Source organism: Microtus oregoni, unplaced genomic scaffold (genome assembly GCF_018167655.1).
Source record: "Microtus oregoni isolate MIOR12 unplaced genomic scaffold, Mior012 000017F_ref0000208, whole genome shotgun sequence".
NCBI lineage: Eukaryota > Metazoa > Chordata > Mammalia > Rodentia > Cricetidae > Microtus > Microtus oregoni.
The window spans coordinates 37,039,301-37,066,590 of record NW_024543076.1 but is presented as its reverse complement, the minus strand read 5'-3'; the positions used below and the strand labels follow the sequence as shown (position 1 = coordinate 37,066,590).

The following is a 27,290-nucleotide window of genomic DNA, read 5'->3' as shown; positions in this document are numbered from 1 at the left end:
TTAGAACTCAAACCATATCATTTCTCAACTCCCTTTGTGCCCTTGAGTCAGGGTCTGTATTATGAACCTAAAAATTCTGGTTGATGTCTGAATCTCTAAATACTTAATGATCTGTTCTCTTCATTTTCATATGTATCTCAGTTTTAATAATAAATATATGATCACCTTGTTTGTGTATGCTTAACCCTATGTGTTCTAGTTCCTTATTTTCTTATTTTTCTTTGTGAGATCATTATCATCTTTCAAAGACTTATAATTTATTCCCTTAGAGTGTAAGGCTTAAAATGTTCACAAACAACAATTTTTATTTAAAAAAACATGTCAAATATGTATATTTAAATGAAAAATAGTGATGTTGATGTTTGCTTCTTTCAAATATATATTGCAATCTCACAAACCTCAAAACAACTAATTACAAATCTGATGATTATTAATTTTGATTCAGTATTTTCACTTTAATGAAGAATATAGGTTATCTTTGTCAAGATTATCTTAAAGTTTTTATCTTACCCTTATACTAAGCCTGCTGATGGCAATAGTTTGAATATTTGTTTTAAAGTACACACGTCATAAAAATTATTTGTTCCTTTTCTTGATTTAGTTATCAATTCAAAATAAACTCTTAAAAAATATGACAAAATTGAAAATCAAATAATCAATGAATAATGAATTTTTTTAATTTATTTTTTTATTGAAAAGAAAAAAAATTCCGCATCCCCCCAGTCTCCCATTTCCCTCCCCCTCCTCCAGCCCCTCTCCCCCTCCCCTTCCTCTCCAGTCCAAAGAGCACTCAGGATTCCCTGCCCCGTGGAAAATCCATGGTCCTCCCCTCTCCATCCAGGTCTAGGAAGGTGAACATCCAACCTGGTTAGGCTCCCACAAACCCAGAATAATGAATTTTGGAGATTGGAGAGTCAGAATGATCTATCTCAACCCCAGAGGGGTTATACATCAAATATTTGTATTATGATTCATAACAGTAGCAGAATTACAATTATGAAGAAGAGTTTTATTGCAACATGAGGACCTGTATTAAATGGTAGTAGCATTTGGAATGTTGAAAACCACTGATCTATCTGAAGCTCCACTACCAAAATCAACCAAAGAGAGTAATAGTCTTAATTGAGATCACTGAGGCACAATTATACCAATGTCTCCTTACTCAAAAACTGACAAGCAAATAAAGAAAAATATTTCAGTGAATAAAATTGCAAAAGTGAGTCAAGAGCTAGGCAAATTCCTGCCTAAAGCTGTTTTCCCAGTGTTTTGTACATTTGAGAGCTCTTTTCTTTCACCTCACATTAAGAGTTTTAATAAAATTTTTTGAAAGGATTAAGTGGGAGAAAATGTTAACAGGGCAGAGCAAGCGATCTCAGAAAAACTTGAGTGCCTCAATTGTTCAACTCTTCCGTTGTCTACAATAGCTCTTCTCCGCAGTGCCTATCATGAGGAACCACTCAAGAAGTCTGGGTGACAGCAAGGACAATTATCTCAAGTCTATTAGAAGTCTTGAAACATCTGGAATTGCTCAAGTGTCTTCACGGGAACCATAAAATGGAGAGATTGTTTGTGTGGTAATTTAGTGGCTTTCCATTTCCTCTTGAGTTGTTTGTATTGCTGCACTGGGTTTGGTATATGTTTATTTTTGAATTTTAACTAGTGATCAACATTTAAATAAGAGGAGCCACTTGGTGACTGTGGAGATTTTGTTTCTACAACCTGCCAAAAATTAGCTGTACATCTGCCATGAGTGATGATGGGAAACTAAGTCATTGCATGTGCTCAAATTATAATACAAAAATACAAAATAAAAATAAATTCCATGTGTATTTCATGTCCTTCAGTTCACAGTTGGTTAAGTCTTTAAAAATGACATTATTATCCAATTTGCTTCATACTGAAAAGAATTTATGAGAATATTTGAAAAATTAATATCTATTCTCTATATTTTAGATTGCAATTGTTTTTGTTTGCAATGAACAAAACTGTAATATCCCCTATTTTCACAGTCTTGTACATGATGAGTTATTATGGCAAATGGATGATGAGATAAGAGAGTAGATAAATGATACAGAAAATTGTAGTGAATTTGTGATGTAGGCATAAAGGTTGGTGGGTAAGAGAGATGGGAGAAAGAGTGCTCACACACTTGCACACATGCACACACACACACTACATCTGTAAATATCATTAATCACTTCCTGTGATTTCTAAAGATTCATTCTTTCTTCCCAGATTCATATGACTGTTTCATATTGTTTAACTTTCAATATTCCCTTTATACTGGAGCAATTGATTTCATACACCGCTCAATTCCTATCTCTTATTACTATAATGTTGACTTCACTGTTTTTCAGTGTCCAATTTGTCCATTTATCCAATGATTTTCTTAGGAAATAAAGACTCAAATCCATGCAATGACCATTTGTTCAATACCTGTGCCACTTCAAATATGGCATTCTTCTTTCAGTATCATTTTCTAAAAACAACATTGGAATAGTATTTTTATTTTCTTGATAATTGTCAGAGTTAAAAATAATGAATGTAAGCAGTCTTGCAAAGTATGAAGTAAATTTAACATTAAAAGAATATAACTTAAAACAAATGTTGCATACAAACCATGTTATGAAGCCATTTTTATCAAATCAATGAACAATTTTAATACATGTAATCAGCAGATAAAGGGTAAAATAATAGTTTGATACCACTTCCATTGTCTGTTAAACAAACTTTTTGAAAATGTTTAAGTATGGAGTAAATTAATCAAATGTGATGTACATTAATAATGTACAGAAATGATGAATTTCTTAGCAATTCTGTTCCTTTAAAAAGTTGTTAAACTTTACATGATAGAATTATCCTGTTACAATGTTTAACATCTGGGGTTACACTCAAATGTAATTAGTTAAAGTTTCTTTTTATTTTAATTACAGACTGTAATCTTAAGTTTAAAACTTGAATATGACACAAACTGTATTAATTAATAACAATGTGCATAAAACTAATTTAAAAAAGAATAATAATGAAGATATAAGTGACTGAAAATTTATAAAAGTAGAACCTATTTATTTAACCAAACATTGCTTTACAGATATGCGTATCCTTAATGGTCAGCCTTACAATGATTCAGGTTAGTTCTTGGAAATGAAGACCTTAAATTTGAAAATACAATAACAGGATTTTGCATATGAAGCACAAGGGTTTTAAGTATGATAATAATTTAGTAATGAACCAAGGTTTAGGATATTATTCATACATAAATAAAACCAAGGAAACACTTGGGAAATAGAAGAAAATGGACAGCCTTAATATTTTGAGACCCAAGACATTTGCATATTTTTCACAACTGTTTTGAGACTAACACAAATTGCACATGTTTTTTGTATTAGAAACAATTTCAGTTGCCAAAATGAATGTTTGTAATCCCATATCCTCAAAGGTAATGTAAAGTTTGTTGGCAGGAACCAAAGTAACCATTCTGTGTTTAATAATAATTATAAAAAGTCAGATGCTGACTTTTTAATGAATAATTTACTAAAAATTCTTTCTCTAAATTAAGTACACAAATACTTATAACCAAAATAGAGATTTCTTAAAAAATATTGTTTACTTTTGCTAGTTCTTATAAAAATTAGAGGCATATAACCCTCTATAGTTATGCATATAACTATGTGCATAGCAGAGTTCACAGTAAACATAAGCTGAATGAAACCAATGTACCATTGAGTGAAATTTATTTACAACTTTGCTTTTGTATAAGAATGAATTCCCTTGATTCGTAAAGCCCACTGCTAAGTAAAAAATAAGAAAAAGAAAAAGATATTCACAATCAATCACTTCCATACAGTATGCGTGATATAGCAGTGTTTTATTTTCAATTCTTGATTATTCCCTTATTTTCTTTTCATCTTGTAAGAAAATTAGATCTCTCACTGTTACCATGGCCTTTGTGTTAAGTTGGTAGACAAAACAGTCCATGCACAGTCATGAAAGTTTTAATAATTGCTCCTCACTGGTGAATTTCCTAAACAAAGCTTATCAGTTGGTAGCATTCCGAAGTTAAAATTTCTGTAATGCTTTAGAAAAAATATTTACCTAGACTGGTTCAGAACTTCAAAGAAAATAATCATAGAATAAAATTTGTCAAATTTCAAACTCTATTTGCTGTCATAGAATTTAGGTCTAAATTGACATTATCCTCACACTTACCCCCAGAGTAGGATAATGTATGTGGGTAAATTTTGTTACAGATTGATGAAACATGAGTCGCTCTGTTAAGGAAGCAACTTGAACAAAATCACCATGGTGTGCAAGGCTTAGAAAGCTCAGAGAGATCTCCAGGAATCAGGACTATGTCTGGATTTTGCTTTGGATCTTCATCTAATCTAATCAAAGGGAGGACTCAATGAGGTAGATTTCATTAACAACTACTTGATATGCAGGGGAGTTTATTTTTACTCAAAAATACTTCTAAAGAATATGAGATTATTAATATTAACACATGTCCCATCAGACTAGAAGAACATTAAAATTAACAAAAAAACACAAAATAATCAAGGACGAATTTTTAAATAAAAATTTCAAGACTTTATCTTTGTTTTACTAATAATATTATTATAGTCATCTGATGGAGGAAGGTCATTGGTTAAGTAATAAAGAAACTGCTTGGCCCCATAGGTTAAAACTTAGGTGGGAGGAGTGAACAGAACAGAATGCTGGAAGGAAGAGGAAGTGAGCTCAGAGATGCCATGCCCAGATGCAATAGCTCTGCTCTCTGAGGCAGACGCATGAAGTTCAGACCCAGGATGGACATAGGCTAGAATCTTTCCCAATAAGACTGATGCTACACATATTATTAGAGATGGGTTGATCGGGATATGAGAATTAGCCTGTAAGGGCTAGAGTTAATGGGCCAAGCAGTGTTTAAAAGAATACAGTTTGTGTGTTGTTATTTCGGGGCATAAGCTAGCCAGGTGGCTGGGGTGCCGGGGACGCAGCCCCGACGCTCCAATTACAACAGTCATCAATTGTAATATAACACAATGCAAGGTAAAAAGCTTCCACAAAGAAACATAAGTAAAATAACATACAAATATATATTGGGGTTTCCTGAAATCATAAGAATCTGTTTAATAGTTTCACATCAGAAAGTTACAAACCAGGGAAGCAAAGATATTATTATATAACCACCTTTTAAAATTCATTTTATTTTTAAAGTATAATATAATTATATCATCTGCCTCTTCTCTTTTCTCTTTTAAACCCACCTATTCACAACTCCTTCTCTTTCAAATTCATGGTCTTTGTTTTCATAATTGTTGTACATAAATATACATAAATATAAAAATATATTTATGTACATTTCTATTCTTAAATAAATAACTAAACCCCAATCAATCTATTCAATTTACTTGTATGTATGTTTTTAGAGCTGGTCATTGATATTGGATAACTAATTGGTGTGCTCTTCTTTGGGGTAGTCCATTTCTTCCACTAACAAGATTCCTTGGTTTCTAGTTGTTCTTTGCATAGGGTTAAAGTCTCTGGCTTTTTTTTTTTATTTTATTAATTTTTATTGAGTTCTACATTTTTCTCTGATCCCCTCCCTGCCTCTCCCCTCCTCTTCAACCCTCATCCAAGGTCTCCATAAGCAAAGGAAACCAGCCTACAAATCATAATCCCAGAGAACTTAGACAACAATGAGGACACTAAGAGAGACATACATAGATCTAATCCACAAAGGAAGTAGAAAAAGACAAGATCTCTGGGGTAAATAGGGAGCATAGGGATCTTGATGGAAGTCTCCGTCTTTAACAGATTTATTGTTGAAAAATTTAACATAGCAAATCTTACAGAATGAGTTTTAGAAAGAGAATTCCAGGCAAATTGTTTCCCCAAATCAATTTAAATGTTTCATTTGACATATTTTAATGAAAAACAATTATTTAATATTTGAACAGTCTAATAAGAGAACCTAGACAACAACGAGGACCCTAAGAAAAGCATACATAGATTTAATATACATGGGAGGTAGAAAAAGACAAGATCACCTGAGTAAATTGGGAGCATGGGGACAATGGGAGAGGGTTGAAGGTGAGGGAAGAGGCAGGAAGGGGAGCTGAGAAAAAAGGTAGATCTCAATAAAAATCAATAAAAAAATAAAAATAATAAAAGAAGTAATCTGACTTTTGTAACAGCAGAGTATAGAAGATCAATAGAACTTTTCTAGACCAGTTAATGACTCAAAACATAAACATTAAAAATTAAGAATGTTATTATTCCATATTTTATGACAGTGGAGAGAGTTTCAAGCTAATCTCAAAAATGTTTTAGATTTCTTCTTAATGGAGAATGAATTCTACCGCCAACTTCTCTAGTTTGATCAGCACTAGCCATTGCAATTCTCTTAACCATAGCTTTGGTTACTCTAGATCCATCTGATGTAGGTTGGTCTTCTTTCTATGCTTTGCTTTCATTGGTTATTTAATAAAGAAAACTGCTTGGCCTGATAGGTCAGAACATAGGTAGGCAGGGAAGATAGAACAGAATTGTGAGAGAAAGAAAGTAGAGTCAGACGCCATGATTCTTCGACCTGAGATGGATGTAGGCTAGAATCTTTCCTGGTAAGCCACCACTTTGTGGTGCTACACAGATTATTAGAAATGGGTTAACCAAGCTGTGAGAGTTAGCCAATAAGAGGCTAGAAATAACAGGCCAGGCAGTGTTTAAAATAATACAGTTTTCATGTAATTATTTTGGGAAAAGCTAGCTGGGTGGAGGGAAGTGGCCTGCCTCTTCACTGCATCCATCCACCATTAACTAAAACTCTTCTGTCAGAAAACCAAACTGATTTTTCTTTAAAATTTATATATATTTTTTTTATAAATAAATAAACTTTATTTTATGTGCATTTAGTATGAAGGTGTCAGATTTCCTGGAACTGGCATTACAGGCAGATGTGAGCTGCCGTGTGGGTGCTGGGAATTGAACCCAGGTCCTCTGGAAGAGCAGCCAGGGCTCTTAACCTCTGAACCATCTCTTCATCCCCAGCGTTTGGTTTTCTGTTTTCTTCTTCCCTCTTGTTTCCAACATCCCATTCATGTTTTTTTTTTAATTTATTTATTTATTAAGGATTTCTGCCTCGTCCCCACAACCGCTTCCCATTTCCCTCCCCCTCCCCCGATCAAGTCCCCCCCCCCTCATCTGCTCGAAGAGCAATCAGGGTTCCCTGACCTGTGGGAAGCCCAAGGACTGCCCACCTTTATCCAGGTCTCGTAAGGTGAGCATTCAAACTGCCTAGGCTCCCACAAAGCCAGTACGTGCAGTAGGATCAAAAACCCATTCGGGATCAACCTACCCCTGGATCCAGCAATACCACTCTTGGGAATATACCCAAGAGAGGCCCTATCATACAACAAAAGTATATGCTCAACTATGTTCATGGCAGCATTGTTTGTAATAGCCAGAACCTGGAAACAACCTAGATGCCCTTCAACGGAAGAATGGATGAAGAAAGTATGGAATAGATACATATTAGAATATTACTCAGCAGTAAAATTTATATATTTTAAGTTTGTGTTTTTAACAAAATTAATTTGGTGTAAATGAATTATATTATTAAATTATTGTGAAAATTTGAATTTATAGTATAGTTTAGTTGTAATGGAAAACAAATATTAAGTGTTGATTTTTTAATATTTTAGAATATATGTAGGTATTTTTTTACACAAGGTATATAAGACATCTTGAAATTCAAAAATATCCTACAATTTCACTTTCTAGAAGGAAAGTATAAAGTAAAACAGAACATAACTTAAACTCAAGAACAGAGCAAGGTACAGAACTCAAACTTAGTTCAATGATAGATGGTTTATGAGAATTTCTACATAGTCTTTTTTTACACGTGAAACTATAGTCAAGGTAATACTAATAGAACCTTGCAAGAACTTGTTCTCTGATTGGTCTTAGTACCTCATTATTACTGAAGATAACCCGCATGAAATAGCACTTGATACAGGAGGCACAGATCCATGTTTTCTTCATTATTTTGGTCTATTGGCTGCTACAGACCTGATACATGAGGGAGAATCTCCTAAATTTTCCATTCCAAAGTAATTTATATTTATTATGATGTTATTTCACACATGAGAACCAGTCTACCCTGTGCCAATCAAGTCAACTGAAAATAATAACTATAAAATAGGATAACAGAACCATAATGTAAACAAAATACTCCTGTTTAAAGCAATATACTTGGGGCTGGCATTTTAATGCACCAAAAATCCATGGGCACATATTGAGGCAGAGCCAGGTGGATTTCTGTAAAAAAGAGGACAGATTGACATACATAGCAATTTCCTGGCCAGTCACGGGTACATAGTGATACCCTGCTCCCTGTGCCCCCCACAAAATGAAAAAAAAAAATGAAGTATTAGAAATGCATTCAAAATCTGAGTATTTAGAAAGAATTTGGTAACACACCTTTGCATTGTGACTCCCAAAATCAACCTTCCAAATTCACTGTATTACAATCAGAGGTAACAAAGACCCACTGTTTGTGTTTTATTGACAACTTCTAAATTTTTTGAAGAAATGTTCTCTTTTAGCTGTGTACCAGAAAATATTTTCCAATAAACTAAAAAAAGTCTTTACTGTATTACCTATGTGATAATGTAAAAAGTACACAAATAAGAGGCAAGAAAGTAAAATGAAAGTAACTTAGAAGACATCAATTTGAACAGAAAATCTAATGGAAGGAAAGACCATAATAATGATGATATAGTATCAAAGGGCCCTCAACAACAACAAAGTTTATAGATTAAGAAGGACCCTGGAGAGAATAGAAGAATCTAAACATTTTGAAATGGAATTCTCTAGTGAATAGGTATATTTTCAGAATGAATAAATAGCATGACTGAGCCTATTTAGCCAACTTATGTGAGTATGTAAATCTTTGACACTTTATTAATAATGCCATGAAATCAATGAGACAAATTGGACACCAAATCTAAAATATCTTGGATATATAGAAAATATTGCCATAATATTAAATTACCATGAAAAATGAGTTTATTCAAAAACATAGACTGTTTTGAGGCAAAATATTCCCTAGAATTCTGGAAAGGCAACTACATTATAGTGGGTACATACTGTTACAGTGAACCTAATTTCAGTTTCGAGAACCCATGCTAGGAAGGTTGCACCTTAATAAAGCTTCAGGTCTATTCAAGCATAACAAAGACACCCATACACATAAGTTTTAAAAATCCCTACATATTTATCATCTGGGTGCTTATATACAAGTGAAGTTTGGCTGCCCTGGAAAACTTGCATGGTTTGGTTGCCTTATAGCTAAAGCATTGTGGGGATCAGATTCTAAGAGACATGACTAGTTTACACATCTCCTATTCACTACCCAATGCATGAGACAAGAAAAGTCATTTTAAATACCTTTATCCAGTAATTTATATTTAATCTCAAATTTTGAACTTTTATGTTTTAAGCTATATTGAAGTTAATATTTAAACATCATTATTAAAAATTTTATCCACTACTGTTAGGGCTATGATACACACCAAGTGGAATGCAATCTTCTATTTGCCATGTGCTTAGCCAGCAATTACAGAGGATTTCAAATACAATAGGTTAAACAATGTTTATATTTCTAGAACAGGTAAGACTGATACTCCATGAAGCAGAGTATTTACCAATATGTCTGAAGGTATAGAACCCAATTAAAGCCCTGTGGATATATTTCTCAAGTAACATATTGAACAGACTGCATTATGTATGTGAGAATAAATACATATATATATGCATGCAATAACAATGAAAGAAATAAAGCCCATGAATTTGAACAAGGAGGGGGATATGAAGTGATTTGGAAAGAGGAAAGGAAAGGGGGAAATGATGAAATTATGTAATTACAAAAATATAAGAAATACTTTTCAAAGGGAAAATGCCTATGAAATTAAAAGGTCTTAGGGAAAGACAATCGTTGAGAAAAACAAAGGGAAATGAGACTGTAAGGGTTGGAGGATGGTGAGGGCTCTGACTCAGTTTCTTAGAAGTGTTTCTTTCATGCTTACCAGTTTAAGGGCTTAAAAAGTAGATTCACCAACTCTTACTGAGTTAATGTCTTTTCCGTTATGATATTTCTTGACACTTACCACGATATACATTCTATAATAGAGCCTGTCAATCAGAATATTAAAGTGACAGGAATAATTCATGAAAGAAAAATTATTTTAATTTCTAAAGTTATAGAATCAATGAATAAACTTAAAATTATCTTTTTTACATTGAATTCTTAGCCATAGCTTTGGAATGAAAAATTATATATGATGGTGAACACAAAATCTGACATAGGACTATTCCATAAATACAAGAAAATCTAGACATAAAATATATTTAGTTAAGCACTTTAGTTGACTTCCTTTAAGCTGTTGCCCTGGTGTTGTTATCAGTGTGAGAAGCTGGACAGTATCTGTCAGTATATCTCTGGTTTGATAATTTTCCTGTGTTTCCATTATGTAGGTGGAATATTCACAATGCAGAGGATTCACATCTGGGTTCTTGTAGCGTCTATGTGCCGGAGTGATGTTGTAAGCTGCTGCAATATTACACACAGCTGTTTCAAGTAACTGTTTTTATCCTGGTCATTTAAGACACTTTATTTCATTCTAATAATAAGTGTTTTCATATAGATAAACGAGAGATAACAAGAGGGAGCATAAGGGCTCCAACACAATCAGGGAGAGAACAAAAGAATGAGAGAAGACCAGGCAGAGTGTGATGGATAAGAAGTATAAAGTAAGTTGAGAAGTTATGAATATTTTAATTATTTTGTCCACAGGAAATGAAGTCAGATTTTTTTGTAAGAACCCTGTTCTGTCCTTTTGTGCTTTGATCCACTCATTAACATTTGCAACCACTAATTCACTTTCCTGATGGGGGCAACTGTCAGCTGGTGCTGCTTCCAGAGCCCAGTGCAGAGTTTCCAGCTGTGGATGCAGACAGATCAAAGCCAGTGATGGACTCTCTACAACACAGTCTATCTGGAATACTAATAATCGTCTGTACTACTTGTAAAGAATCAAGTCATTTTTCTCCACTCCTTCAAATAATCAGGGTTTCCTCGTACATGCTATTAATTGATTCAATATGCGAAAGGAATGTCTGAACTTTTCCCACGCCTTACACTAACTCATTTTTAATAATATGCCTTAGTCTACCTCTAGAGGTGGTTTTAATTCAAATCAGGACTTTTTCTCATAAGAATGGAATGAGTCAAACTTGTTACGCTTAGCCTGTGTGCTGTGCATTTTCTTGTGTTTTACAATAGTGAGTAACGTGTGTTACCACCTATTATCTTCAATTTTGATGCTGCGTAAATGACTTTATAGAATTTTGCCATCCAGTTTGATAGACAATATTATACAATGATTACTTTAAAAACATTTCTAAGTCCTATTATGCTCTTCTAAGGCTTTCAAAACTGGTTAAATAGCTCAATGAAGAGTAATGGTCTCAAGCTGCTCACTCTCTGAAAGATGTTTGTAGTTTTGATGTGACAATGATCCATTTTCATTACATCCCAAATCTACCATTTGAATATTCATATTTTATTCATTTTAGGTAATGTGAAATTGTGTATGTTCAAAACAGAGTTTCTCTTGTTTGATTCTGTTGAAATTGCAAAATTGAGAAAGAGTGATCCTGTGTCATATTCCTGATACCTTCATGAATGAAAACCTACTCAAATGGAATAAATCTTTTAAATATATCCAAACAAACAAGATTGAGGCTAAAGACAGAGAGCCTCATTGATATATGAAAATATCAATCTTGCTGATCTTTTCTGTTGTCCATTAGCAATTTAGACTTTGGGGATTCAGTCCAACAATGCTCATCTATTCCTTGAACAAATAGCCCCACTGTCCTACTGTATATTTGAGGCTTGGGGCAAAGCCCCACTATAGTAACAACTCTTTAGTAAAGTCTTTTTAACTTTGTTGAGAAAGTGACATAAACGTTTTAATAGTTATGGTATTTTATTAGTAACTTTCATCAATTCTAAGACAAAATAACTAAGAAAATTAGCCTTCAAGATGAGTCATTTTGCTCCAGTCTTTGAAAATACCATCCACTGCAAACGTGTCAAGGATGGCACAGTCTTGTGCTTTCAGAGATCTTGAAATTTTTTGTTGTTGTTCTTTATGGTTTTTATTTATTTATTTACACCTAAGAATGAATGTTGTTAATCCAAAAATAAGAGCACCATCCAAAATTATGCTATAAAACTGTATTCTAAAATTAAAATTACAAAATGGAAAAATATTAGAAAAAATTGGAAAGCCATATGTAAAGGGGTAAAACTGTGAGTTGCTTGCTCCTATGGCTCTAAACTGCAGTGTGGATATTAACCCACAGAGTATCACTACTGACTCCCCCACCATAACTCACTAACACGTTTTGTTCACTAAGAGAAATAGGAAACTTCAGAACATATTTTTTTTATATTTTGTGAAATGCTTCAAGTATTACAAAGTAAGCAGTGATAAAAAGTTAAAACATGCCAGAAATATTAATGTTAAGGAATTAGCCTTCTATTACAGCTTTTAGAAATCATAATGCTCCGTTACTTTTTTCTTAAACTAGCAACATTGGACAAAAAAAAAACACAGAAATGCATTTAGGATGTGTATCTATCAGATGCTTTCTTCAGCACATGGCTGAGGTGAAAGGTTGCCAGCTTGAGCCTCCTTGAATTTGCACAGCATCTTTCTGCTTCCTGCAGCTAGTCAGATGGTCACAGCTCTCTTTGATCTGATTGATGGGCATTTCTAACAAGGGAATAGATGTGGTGGTTGACGGCTATAACTCAGTGACTGGTCACTGAAGTAAACTTCCTGTGCTATGTTTCTCATGAAATAAGGAATGATGCGTACATCTAGCCTCTGCTACAAGCAAATCTGAATAAGTGATTGTACTTTGAGGTTACTATCATGCATAGATACGGCCAGGTTTGACATGTATATATGTGTTTGCACACACACACACACACACACACACAATGAAGTCACTGTACAAAACAATAATGATAAATAAGATTAAGTGTTATTAGTAGAATATATATATATATATATATATATATATATATATATATATAAGTGTGAGGGCATGGGAGTGGATACAGGGTTTGAAGAGAAAGGTACTGTCATTTGGATGTTTGATCAATTTGATAATGATAATAACATACATACACGGATGTGTGTGTGTGTGTATGTGCATGGCATCCGTTTTAAGCAACTGTGTTGATCAAGAAGTAGTAAAAGAATAAGGGATCAGATGAAGGACTTACTAGAAAAGCAAACACACATATAACAACAAATAAACTTCTTTCATTCAGTGAGTTTTCTTAAGTTTTCCTTTCCTCTACGTCTAGGTTTTTTTCAGCTTTATTTTACTCCGCTTTTAAAAGTTCAGTACTGTGGAGGAACAAATCTGTCCACAAATTCACTATTGCTTAGCATTGTATAGAAATATATTTACCAAAAAATAAACTATTGAAAATATAAAATATAAAATTCATTTGCTATAGCACCATTGAAAATTCTAGGGATAATTTTTAGAAGGTAGAATGTTTTCCATGGATGCTCATGGCTTGATCCTGAAATCACACATAGAGCATGAGGTGGTACAGGTTGTGGAATCTTGGCACTCAGGAAGTAAAACTGTGAGATCAGAAGTTATTCACCTACAAAGCAAATTGAAGTTCAGCCTGGAGACATAAGACTCCTTTGGTTGCTTTGTTTCTTAGGGTCAGGAGAAATGGCTCAGTATTTACGAGTAACTGCTGGCCCTGCACAGGATGAGCTTTCTGTTCCCAGAATCATATGGTGATTCACAAACATCTGTAACTTTATCTCCAGGGGATCCAATGCCCTTTTATGTCTTGGGGAAGTCACTGCATACACACCTTTAATCTCAGTTCTCACAAGAGTGATCTCTCTAAATTCCAGGCCAGTCTGATTTTATATAATGAGTCCCAATCCAGCCAAAGCTACATATTGAGACTTGTCCCCAAAATTAATAAGTTAATATATATATATATAGTTATATATATTTTAAAAACCAAAATCATATTCTCTTCCTGTTTCGAGGGTAAGTTATTTTTTTAGCCTCCCTCAAAAGAAAATTAGCATTTACATTTGCCTTTGGAAGCTTCTCAAATAGTCGTTTCTGTCCCTATCTTCACATGAACATACCTGCCTTTTTATTTAGAGCTATAGTTTCAATTTTCCTAGTTAGTCTCCTTCTGTTTAGAATGGCATTCCTATTGGCATTTACTTACATTGCAACTTCTCCAATTATTTCTCAAACAACTTGAAAGAACTCTGAAATATATACCAGAAATATATGCATTTTCTTTCATTTCTTTTTATTGATATAAAAAGTCACTTAGAAAATATACATCGGGGAAATGAATTCTACCTACAGCAGAAAAAATAATTAAATATGTAAACAAATATGAAACAATGAATTCAGTTGTCTACTAAACATATGTAGAAATCTAGGTTAAAAGTAACTGAATTATTAGCTCCTAGAGTACTTCCAGATAAATAACCATATGAATATAGTTTGATTATATCTTTATCTGTGATATTATATGATGGTAAGACAGTATCTTAGCATCTCATGTATTAAGACATGCCTACAATATTAATGCTTCTTAGACTTAAAGTGCCTGAAACCTAAGCCAATGCATGAACCTAAAACAAATATGTAAACTGGCAATGTTGACCAGAAAAGCTTTAGGCTTTCTGTGGATGAAAGAAGCCCTCAGATAGGGCTGAAGTCAAGCTGTCTTGTTCTCGGTATCTTATCTTCTGCAGCTCTGTCTTCAATTCCATTTCTTCATGACCTGTGGGAAGAAAACAGTATCTGTGTGAAATTCAGTCACTCTATGGGTCCTATCTGTGCTGTCCCTGAATAACTGCATTTCATGATTGAGTCTAGGAGAATGATCTAAGGAAATCTGAGATACTTGTCATGCGCAGCACAGATGGACAAGGCTGCTGAGGCAAGAGCAGGTGATCAGCTTGAATAAAATATCTGTATTTTTGTGAGTGTGTGAAGAACTAGCAAGACCAACAGCTAATATTCACAGTGCAGCTATCAATTGGTACATTCAGCATTGACAGCTATAAAAGTTAAAATGTAGCCAATGCTGCGAAATGTTGGGTAGCTTATGTTCAAATCAGCATCCAGAATTCTGATGAGCTTTGAATGTGAAAAGAAGTGAGTATATCCATTTCATTAGTTTATAATTTACCTTCATCTTAACAAACAGTAAAATTATATATGTACTAATAAAATGTTTAAAGATATTTCTTTTTGATTCATTACCAGTAAATGTTTGACTTCTGTAATATATCCACTATATTCCTAGGACACTGGTTTCGTAAGCATTTCTAGTGCTAAAAGGTGTTACAAGTAGAGGCAGTTTAAAAGGACTTCATTGAACTACAAGGAGGAAGTAACCTATGTTCAAATAAACTCTGTATGGAAAGTAAGAATGTAGCACATTGTTTCTGAAGAGTGAGAGGCCTCAAGTCAGAAGAGATAGAAAGCCTTTGATGCATTTAGAGCAGTTGGATAAGCAGCCACTGAAGACTTCCTAATTGAAAATATCAAATGGTAATAGAGAGGAAAGGAGGCCCTGCACTCTGGTGTCAAACTTAAGAGAGATTGCATATTAAATTGATGCTTTGTCATTAAAATAAATCTCATCATTTAGATTATATGTAATCTTTAATCTCCAAAATTAATTCAAATAATGAGGGGATGATCCTTCTAAAGATCCTATGCACTCTTGTTATTACAATTAGTTTACATTCAGAGTATTAAAATATTTTAGAAAATTTATTAGAAAAATCAAATAATTGCCCCCCCCCAAATTTTATAGACTATTTAGATTATTTGGTATATTCTATTAAAAATTATATTTAATGAGCCATTAATTCGTGTAATTTTCTTTTAAACAAGTAAAAATACCCTCAAATTTAATACAAAAATTCTTTTAAAATTTGCATAAGTGTTTTAGTATTTTTAACCTAATTAAATTAAATTCCTAAATCTTAGGAATTAGGAATTCTCTAAGCAATTTTTAGTTAAATGCTCATTTATGATAAAATACATTTCTCTCTGCCATGTGAAATTATATTTCCACCGACAAAATATAGAGCTAATTATTAGTTAATAAGAGCCCTAATTTGGTCTATACATAAATCAAATTTTGTACTTAAGCATATAATAGATGGAGTATACCATATTTATTTGTACATTGATTTAGAAAATTTACAAATCAGTCTGAATGACCATATGTACTAACCAAACATAAAATGTTTCATGGTATTGATAATCTGTTATCAGCAATTAAAGGTATTAAAATAAATAGTTGAGGGATTAAGGTATGGCTCAGTGGTTAAAAATCCTTGTTCCTCTTTCAGGGAACTGGAGTTCTCTTCCTAGAACCCATATGGTGTGCTCACAACCTCCTGTAACTTACTCTAGTACGTCCAAGAAACTCCTCTGTCCACTGCTGGCATCAACACTCACTCACACACACACACACACACACACACACACACACACACACACAAACACAGACACACACACATACAAAGTAAGTAAATAAATAGCAAAACTTTCTTTAAAATGAATACTGATTATATTTGATAAATATAATGAGGTAATAGAGAATAAAACTCAACATATGTATTAGTTTCTAAGGTGTAGAACAGGCAAATTAAACAAATAGAAAATAAGGCTGATGAGAAATATTTCTGAAAAGTGACTTTTAGGCTTCAGTTTGTGGCCATAGTCATGGATGCTGATATGATATTTTAAATTTATGATTATAAGATGATTAAATATTTTCTAACAGTTATTCAAAAATATCATCTTCATTTAAAAATTGTTTTATCCTATTCTAATTTGTTTGCTTCCAATTTCATTTTATTATTATTCCTCAGATGCCTGTTTATTTTTTAGGGAGAGATATAAAGGGTGCTCATATAGAGGAAAGGAATATGTGGAGCATCTCAGAAGAGTTGAGGGAGGTGAAAATGAAATCAGAATGTACAGTTTTAAACTGTATTTTAACTAAACAGAATACATGTCTAAAGAGCTCTGCTTTTAAAAAAATTATAAAAGTAAATCAGTGTTTTATAAAAATAAAACATTCCTTTGGGTGACAGGTTTTGTTTCGTTTCTTCCTATTAGTCTGAGGATGCCTGAAAGAATAAACACAAAATACGGAGAGTCTGTTAGAATCAGAGCCAGAAAACATTATTTTACTGAATTTTAAGACAGTCCTGAAAACAAAATTTTAATGAAACAAAGAGCGGTGGAGAAGGCTGTCCTTAGGGTGCAGCACCAAATGCCTATTTGATGAAAAGAGTCACTTTGAAGTTGTTCAGTCAGGAACACAGTAAGTTGGAGAATTGCATCAAAACTAGATAAAGACAAGGAGACGGTGCCGGTTAACTTTAGGAGCTAAAAAGACAGTGTACATCCAATGCCCAGGAGAGAGAATTTTGCAACTTTTTTCAGTTGATAATACACCTTTTATGATGCTATGATACCCACTTGTATTGAATCCATATATATAAAATTCTTGTCTATCAATCAAATTTAAATGTCTGGCGAAAACTCCCACAGGCTCAATGCTAAATTTCCACACATTTGTCAAGCCTGTTTATATTGAATTTCCACTTACATCAACCTATTAGTTTCACAAGCTACGCTGTGTTTTTATAGGACTTTGAAGCACTTCTTGTACCACTGAGAGAAGGCTGAACAACAAAGCCGTAGAAACTACAAACATGCTTTGCTGCGTATATTGCATTACTTTTGGTTATCAAAATTTTTTATCTGATTTCTGGAAATTGGATATATCATAAGCTTGTTTTTCTTTCTATAGTGTTGGAGCACAGCTGAGTGGAATTGTGAACATACTAGAGCTTAATGAAACAGAATGGTCTTTAACTGCCATATTCTAGTTTTGTTGATTATATAATAGAAACTTGCTAATATTTCAGGATCACACCCTTATACTACAAAAAATGGATGAATTTCTTTTCATTTTAGATTACATAATGTGGTTTGTTTTAATACATATGGCACAAATCATTGTCCATACTCGAGGTATATTTGGCCCTAGAGACCATGGAATGGCCATAAAACTAAGTCTCATAAAATCTTAGCACATTGATAGCACACAGATTATTGGACCCAGACCTTCTAATTTAGGTAAATTTAAAAAGAATTTTTTGTTGATGTTGCATTTTCCATAAATGCTACCATGGATTTTTCATGTTTAGTTATGATTTTAACAATAAGATCAAATTTTTGGGCTACAACTTAAATTGTTATTTGACGTACTTAAAAACTTCCACTTGAAATCTTGTTTGGGGGTATACCTGTTTTATACAGAAAGGATACCATATTTTAGGAACTGTCTACATTTTTTGCTTTAGTACGTCCTTTATCTTTCTGTAGTTAAAACACATACTGGGGAAAAGTCAATTTAAACGGGAAGGAGAAAAGATTAATTTTGATTTAAAATTGTGGAAGCTTCAGTCAACTACCAGGTAGCTCTTTATCTTTTTATGTGTGTGGGGAAACTAAACTACTAACCCTTATGTGGAGAGAGAGAGAGAGAGAGAGAGAGAGAGAGAGAGAGAGAGAGAGGGAGGGAGAGAGAGAGAGAGAGAGAGAGAGAGAGACAGGGTTCCAGCAACCTCTTCAAGGACACGTGCAGTGACCTAATCCTCTCCCACTGGGTTCTACATCATGAAGATACCCCCCAACTCCCATGAACTATGAAGGCTGGTAACCAACCTGCATTCTGTGGGCCTTTCAAGGGCATTCACAGCACATGTGAGATGGAGAACAGGGTTTCTATAGAGCTGCCAGTCTAAAATGGGAAGGAGCTCATGATTTGCACAGAAATAGTAAAAGTTTCAAATTACTCTGTACAGTGACTGTAAAATAAATGACTCTAATCAATACAGTTTAATGCATTCTAGAGATGAAAGGATTCTAGGAGTTACACTCCCACTCATGGTTCATCATCTAAGGATATCAGGACAGGAACTCAAACAGGGAAGGGACCAAAAGGCAGGAGCTGATGCAGAGGCCATAGAGGAGTGCTGATTCCTCATGTATCCCTCAGATTTCTCAGCCTGCTTTCTTATAGAACCCAGGACCACCATCCCAGGATGGCATCACCCACAATGAATTTGGTCCTCCTCCATCAGTGACTAATTAATAAAATGACTGCAGACTTGCCTACAATCCGATCTTATGGAGGCATTTTGTCAGTTGAAGTTCCCTCTTCTCAGATGACTTTAACTTGTCTTAACTATACAGAAAACTATTCTGCATTTATTTAAAATTACTTTGTTTTTAGTTTGGCAAGGTTGCTCAGTAGGTAAAGATTCTTGCCTCCCAGATTGATGATGTGAGCTCGATCCCTGAAACTCACATGGAGGAAGGGGAAAACAAACTCTATAAAGATGACTTCTGATGTCCACACATGTGCTCTGGCAGGTGTGCCCAAGCATGCCCATGTACATATAAAATCTAACACAAGGCCGGGTGATGGTGGTGCACGCCTTTAATCCCAGCACTCGGGAGGCAGAGGCAGGCGGATCTCTGGGAGTTCGAGGCCAGCCTGGTCTACAAGAGCTAGTTCCGGGACAGAAACCAAAGCTACAGAGAAACCCTGTCTCAAAAAAACCAAAAAAAAAAAAAATCTAACACAAAATAAGTATAAAAAATAAAATTATATTCATCATGTATTCCATGTCTTCATTATTGATGGACAGTATATGCAGTGGCTCTAATGACACTATTTTTAATTTAAAAATTTAATTAGTTTACAAAGTATTAGACTTCATTATATTATTCAAATGTATGTTTCCTCTGATCTCCCTTATGTCATCTTCTCTCTCATCCTTTTCCATGCCACCTTCACCTAGTATCCTTGCATTCCGCGTGTCTGCCATTTTTCCAATTTCAAGTAGCATGTGCAACATGACCCTTTTTACCCCCATCCTAGAAACTTTCCCCTTTTATGTTTTTTCTAATTTTATTCCACGCACATGCACACATGCATACACACACAAAGATGCACACAGGGAGGATCTGCATAGGGGGAAAAAAACAGAGGAAAAATGCATTATTTGCTTTTCTGTCTCTGGGTTACGTAATAATTTCTAGATTCATTCCTTTTATTGTAAATTTCATAATTTCTTGAACTTTAGTAGCCTACTATAATTCCATTGTTCCCATGTCATAAATTTTCTTTATCTTTTCATTATAATTTTTAATGAAAAATAAATTATAAGTCATAAAGTGTAACTTTTCTTATAGTTTATGAGAAGGATGCTGGACAAGTCTTATATTGACAATAAATCTTCAAAAATAAAAATCTGACACCTGATATACTTGTTTTCATATGAGGAACTACTGTAATAATGATAATAAAAGGGTATCAATAGCAAAATATATCTGGTGGAAGACTCAGAAAAAATTCTTGTTTTAAAGTTTGTAAAAATGAAAGAGATAAAATCATTCAAATGGAAGTCATCTATTGTTGGAGTTCTCATGTTTATCAAGAAAAGTTTATTCAGATTAAAATTAGTCAATAAGGACTTGGGAGAAATCTTGGCAGTAAAGAGCATGCAGTACTCTTACAAAGAAACCAAGTTTGGTTCACAAAACTTATAGCAGATGACTCTCAACTACCTGTAACTCAAGTTCTGGGGCACACTTCTTGTCTGATTCTACGGGCACCTGCAAAAGTATGCTTGTGTGTGCGTGCATGTGTGCACGTGCACATAAACACATACTTTAAAATTTTTAAAAATTATAATACTCAATTAAATAGTCACATTTAATTACTTACATATACCTGCTTGACTTCAGGTTACTTTCTCATAACCTGTAGTTAATAGTAGGTATATGTAAGGTAATTATGAATAATTAAAATAGAACTACAAAACAAATTTTTCATGTACATATTAAAGAATATAAAATACAAATTATTTATACTAAATAGATAATTAACATTGTTAAAATGTTTTTGAAAGCTTTCCTTTGCTACCTTATTTGTAAATATTGTAATCTATAATATATTTGTTATAATGTATCATTTAATTCAACTAACTAAGTTTAAAGATTTTTGCATAGGGTCTGCTAAATACATTAATTTATTATATTTTGAGAATCCCATGAAAATAATAAAATTAAAATTATTTCATATGTTGTTTTAAATATTTATCTCTGTGAAATAAAAATCATTAACTTTTTATCCAGTTACTGTCTGTCAACACATTTTCCATTGTTTCTATCTCCTTCAGTATAGGTTAAACAACATAGTTTCCTTCCAAGTTAAAATAAGTGAAATGCTAAAGAAAGCCAGCATTTTGCGTGTAAAAAGTTTCTGCATTATAAACTCCCTGAATCTTAAAATATTTAAAGTCCCTGAATACTTTGTTTTACCATTTCAATTATAATTCATAAACACAGGACATGAAATCTCAGAGGTGTTCTTGATTAATTTCAACAGCTGAAAAGCGAATAACATCTACTGCTTGTGACATTTCTCCCCAGGACTTCTATATTTCTATATCAGTTGCCAAACTATGTAAGGTTGTTTGGACTTTCATTTGAGTAATTAGACAGATCCTCCTCCTTCTCCTCTCCCTCTTCTTCATCTTCCTCCTCTTCCTTCTCCTTCTCTTCCTTCTCTTTCCCTCTACCATTCTTTCATTCTTGCTTCCTTCCTTCTTACTTTAAGTTGTTTGATCGGTTAAGTTTAAAATCAATCTTAAAGTCATCGTAGAAGAAAACTGCTAGCATCTGTAATAAAAGAAGGTAAGGATCAAGTTTGCTAAAAATCCTTTACTAAGATCAAAGAGCCAAATGTTTTATGATTCATGATTCATTTACCAGTTCTGGTAATGACACAGTGCTTCATGAAAGGAACTGAAACTCAGGAATATTTTCTAATTTATTTACACACACACAAAGACACACATGGGGAGAGAGAGAGAGAGAGAGAAAGAAAGAGAACAAGAATATGAATCTGATCATCTATTGTGTAATATAAAATATACAGAAAGGCATTAGGAAAACATATGCAATTATAAAAAAGATATTCTATTTTAATTACATTAGTTCATTTTATTTATTAAAATACTCATTAATTTTGAGAAAGAAATCAATGCAAATGAGGTTGTCTTCTCTGTTCCTCTGTCAAGTCTACTGCCATCATAGAAGTCATTTTACTTAACTTTGAAGACATGTCTTTAGATATTTTATACATATACACCAACATTTAAATTTATATTTTAATGAATATAATTTTAGAAATATACAAAACAGTTATATTTTTCTCATATTTTTCTCTGTGATTTATTGTTAATTCTTTATTAAAATTTTAATTTGATATTATTTTGTTTGATTATGTGCACAGAAGCATATTATTCTCTTTTTCAAATATGGCATGATAGGCTTGGATGGACAAGTCAACACTTTAGAATAGGTTCTGCTCTTCCAGAAGACCTAAATTTGATTGACAGAACCCACATCAGGTGGTTCCCTGATGAAGTGAAGTGGCCTGTGACTTCACTTAAGGAGTACCTAACTCCTCTGTCCTCTATAGGTACCAGCATTCACATTCACATATCCATGCACATATAAAAAATGAAAATAATAAATTCAAAAATAAATGATGAGGTGATCATATCCACTATAATAGACTGAAATATAACTTATATTTTAATAATTTTAAAATTATCATATCAATCTAGAATCTCTGTTAATTCCAACCCTGTGCTCTTCCTATTAAACAGCTTTAAAAGATGCCTGATATAGCAACATTTACACATCCAAATAGAAGTTTCATATTTTTCTGCCATACCAGTTCATCCTCTAACCCTTTGTCCACTGACATCATCGTTAACCTCATTTGTCCTTGAGACTATCTATCTTGTTTGATTCTTTCATCACATCAATCAGACACCCTGCTTCTAGTTCCCTCCCTACTCCAAATTCTGCAAATTATCTATTTAATCACTTTTTTTGCAAATTTTTGAGACACAAATCTGATAATACAGGCTGGCCTTCAATTCACTGTGTAGTTGAGGATGACATCAAATTCTTCATCCTCTTGCTTCTACCTTCAAAGTGCTGGATTACAGATGTGTACCACTACCAATGGCTTCTTCTTTTCAGGAAACACTGTGTTGTAACTGATGACTGCAGTGGTACTCTCAAACTGTCTTACTATAATTATGAACCTCAACACAACCCATTTTCAAAGTGCAGTGATATGATGAAGTTAAATGCGTGTTATGTTACTTCTCTGTGGAAAGTCCTCTTCCTTGGGATGGAGAGCACATTGACCGAAAGCTTGCCTGACACAAATGACTGATGGTAAATTCAGTCCGCACCCTGGAAAAATCCTAAATCCATGATTCCTTTACAGGTAACTTCCAGAGTCCATAGTGGCCCTTGGGGTCCTTCCTTATCTTTCTTTGGGGCAACAGAAATTAAAGATTTCTTTCCTTTGAACATAAAGGACACAGCACCATATTTTTCTTTCTTTCTTTCTTTTTTTTTTTTTTTCTGTCTTACAAACTTTATTAGTGCTGGGGAAAGGAGGACAGGCAGCTCCGGTCTCTCCCTACATTACTGCTTGCCGTTGCCATTGATGGGACGGTTCAAATGGTCAGGGGAGGACAGGAAAGCCTTGATCTTAGGCCGAGTACTGAGGCGTGCCACATAGGCACTGAGCAGGGGGAAGTTGTCCAGGCAGCCAGGGGCCAGGACCTGGTGGATCAGCAGCAGATCTAGCAAGTTGTAATAGGCGAAGGAGATCTGGTCACCCACGATGAAGGCTTTGCCTCCTTGGTTCTGGGACAGCAGGGTCTCGAAAGATTTCAGGTGTCCAGGCAGGGCCTTCACATAGTCATCCTTCCCTTCCTCATATTTGGTGTAGATGAGGGTGATGTATTTCAGGCGAAGGTCTTCCACCCCATCATTCACCATATCCACCAGGGCAGTCTCCTTCTGATCTTTTCCATAAAGCCCAAGGGATCGGCCCAAGTGTCTCAAGATGGCATTAGATTGGTACAGGGTAAGGTCTCCAACCTGAAACTTGGGGAGCTGCCCATACAGACAGATGAACTTGAGCAAGCCTTTCATCCAAGTATCTATGGACACCACCTCCTCCTTCCAGCTCTGGTCCTGGTCAGCCAGTAGTATGCACATGGCCTCACAGCGCCCTCGAACTGGGAAGTAGACAATGGTGTACGGCGGCATGGCTGCTGCGTAGACGGAGGCACGAATTCCGAGCTGCATAGACCGTAACGGATCTTGGGTGTGGAAGCCAGCCCCATATTTTTCTTTCTGTCCATAGAACCCAGGATAAGCATTCTCGTGTGTGTCCTGGGATAGGAGACTTTGAATATCTTCAATATCTACTCCTATCAGTCTTCTGCTCCAAAACTTCTTAAGAAATGTTCTTTAGCCTATCTACCTAAAATTTCAAAATACACCGCATAAAACACGCAGAAACTATCACATTGCTTTTTTCTATGTATCACTTTTGTCCCTTAGCATGCAGGAAGATAAACATGACACAGTCTTGACTGATTCTTCAGGCCTTAGCACAGAACTTCCACATGTGAGGCATAGATAGATATTTGTTTTCATGCAATAAAGTATGGTTTCTTTTTTATATTCATCTTAGTTATGAACATTGATGTATTTATAACTAAGTTGTACAATTTAAACTCTTCAACCTGTTTATAGTTATTACTTTAACTTACGAAGGAATATAGAAATAAATTTCTTCACATTTCTTTTGAAATACCATTTTTAAAAAAATAAAATTTTAGGTATGAGACAATATTCTTTATTATTACAATTATTATAATTAATTACTTTTACTGATGAAGAAAAGAGGCAGTCAATGCCTTACTGACTGTAATAAAATATTTTGAATACTAAAATGTAACTATTTATTCACACAGTCTTTGGCAGACCTCATCAAACTTTAAGAATATTCACTATATGAGGTTTGTCTGTGATATCCTAAAGAGAAGATACTCTCATTATATAAATCAGGTATGTGTTTTTGAAGCTACTGTCCTTCTTTATGAGAAGGAATGCTTGTCCAAATAAATATTTTTTTAAACATTTATTTACTTTATTATGTATACAATATTCTGTCTGTGTGTATACCTGCAGGCCAGAAGAGGGCACCAGACCCCATTACAGATGGTTGTGAGCCACCATGTGGTTGCTGGGAATTGAACTCAGGACCTTTGGAAGAGCAGTAAGTGCTCTTAACCACTGAGCCATCTCTCCAGCCCTCCAAATAAATATTAATTAAATTCTCTTTATATGATCCAGACTCAAGAATGCCAAAAACTGGAACAAACATATATGTGTGCATCATACATATATAAACATATATATTACACATGTAATATATACATATATATTTGATGTCATGTCTTAAAATCAAAAACTTAATTCAGAATCTGTCACAAGGAAATAGACACAAGTTGTGTTTGCTGGAAAATGAAAACACTTAACATTCTTTCTGCTGTGAAACACTAATTAGCATTCAGCGTATATTGTCTTTGGTTCGGTTTGCGCACAGTATTGAACTCATTATGACTTTTCTCATATTCCTCTTAATTTACTAGCATTTACCCACCTCAGTCACTTATTGGCCTTAAAAATAAGTGAACCACAAACTTTTTATAATCATCTTGTTGCCATAGAAAGCATGGATAACATAATATCAATTTAAAATTAACTCTTTCTCTTTAGGCTGAGAAAAATGTTTTGAATTACATACCCCCATTCAACCACAGGTGATATTTCATGAATTTCAAGTACATCTTAAAAAAAAGTACTTTCAAATAATTTTCCATGCTTCCATTCAGCAGGCAACCCAAACCTTCATAATCCCTGAATGCAGCACTTCAAAGTTATGCTCAGGAAAAAATATTGAAAAGTACAGTCTGTCTCTCCAGTTGATTTAAAACATCACTAGCTTATGTTCAGCCTACATATGGAGTTACTTTCACAAAGATATCTTGGAACAATTCCAGGCAACATCCTGGAAAGACTTTTCTCTAGAGAGAACGAAAATTCATTATCTGAATCGTAGGACACCCATGCTCCTTCAAACTGTAGACACATCTCTGTCCCTCTATGATTAGTGATAGCATTTTTCCTGAAAATAAGGGCCCTGCATGTGTGGCTGGATCGCGAGCACACTGAACTATTGCATTGTTTTGAGGTGAAGTTGACAATTTTCCACTACTGAGGCCATAAGTGATCACTCTAAATTGAAGTAAGGGGTAGCTTTTGAATGCAAAATTATCTGCAAAAATTCAATGTAGTAATACTTCGTTTGTATTTTAATAAATAAGTCTTCCCTGAATCTGGGTTTTTATTAATAATGCTAAAATTCAGCTCTCAATTGATACACTCAAACAATATTGCTGTAAATGTGAAGACAATTTGTCTCTAAAATCACAGAATGTCCAACTTTTCTCATTGAAACTCTTGAATTTTTTTCTCTTCAACATTATCATCATATTTCCAGAATTTAGGAACTATACCATTATTTTCTCACTGATATTAGTAATCAGCTTATAAGAATGGTTCAAACCCTTTATTATTTACATCACTATAAATGAGACCATCAGTGTGTTACAAATAATGAGAAAAAAATTATTCTTGGCATATTCATTTTGGTAATTGCTCATAGTAAAACTTTATGAAGTAATAATTCCTTTTTGACATTTTTTTTTGAATCAGAGTCTCATATGACCAAAGCAGGACACAAACTCCCCATGAAGCTGAGGATCTATAAATAAAATTAGCTTCTGATCCTTCTGTCTGCAAATCCTGAGTGCTGGGGTGACAGGTGTATATTGGCATCCCTAAACCCCAAGATTGGAAAATGATGTGCAAGTAAAATGTTTGTAGCATTGTCTTGGTTTTTAATAGTATAGATAAAATCTTCATAATTGAAGATAAAAGTCCATCAGTACAAAAAATTAATTTTCATTGATAAAAAACACCTCTTCTGCTTCAATTCTTCCCTCCAGCTCCTCCAAAATACCATTTTTCTAACACCTTCCATGTTCTCCCCTCTTCTAGGCTAAAGCTTCTTTTCATATTAT

At 34.0% G+C, this 27,290-nt stretch overlaps 1 protein-coding gene across 1 annotated transcript; it reads right to left on the bottom strand.

Annotated features, from left to right (window-relative positions):
• Window positions 1-23,769: 23,769 nt before the first annotated feature.
• LOC121458543 (glutathione S-transferase P-like) lies at window positions 23,770-24,403 on the bottom strand. The gene has a single exon (XM_041667877.1). It carries the CDS (start codon window positions 24,400-24,402, stop codon window positions 23,770-23,772), a length of 633 nt encoding a protein of 210 aa, XP_041523811.1. The 5' UTR covers window position 24,403.
• Between the last annotated feature and the right edge of the window lie 2,887 nt (window positions 24,404-27,290).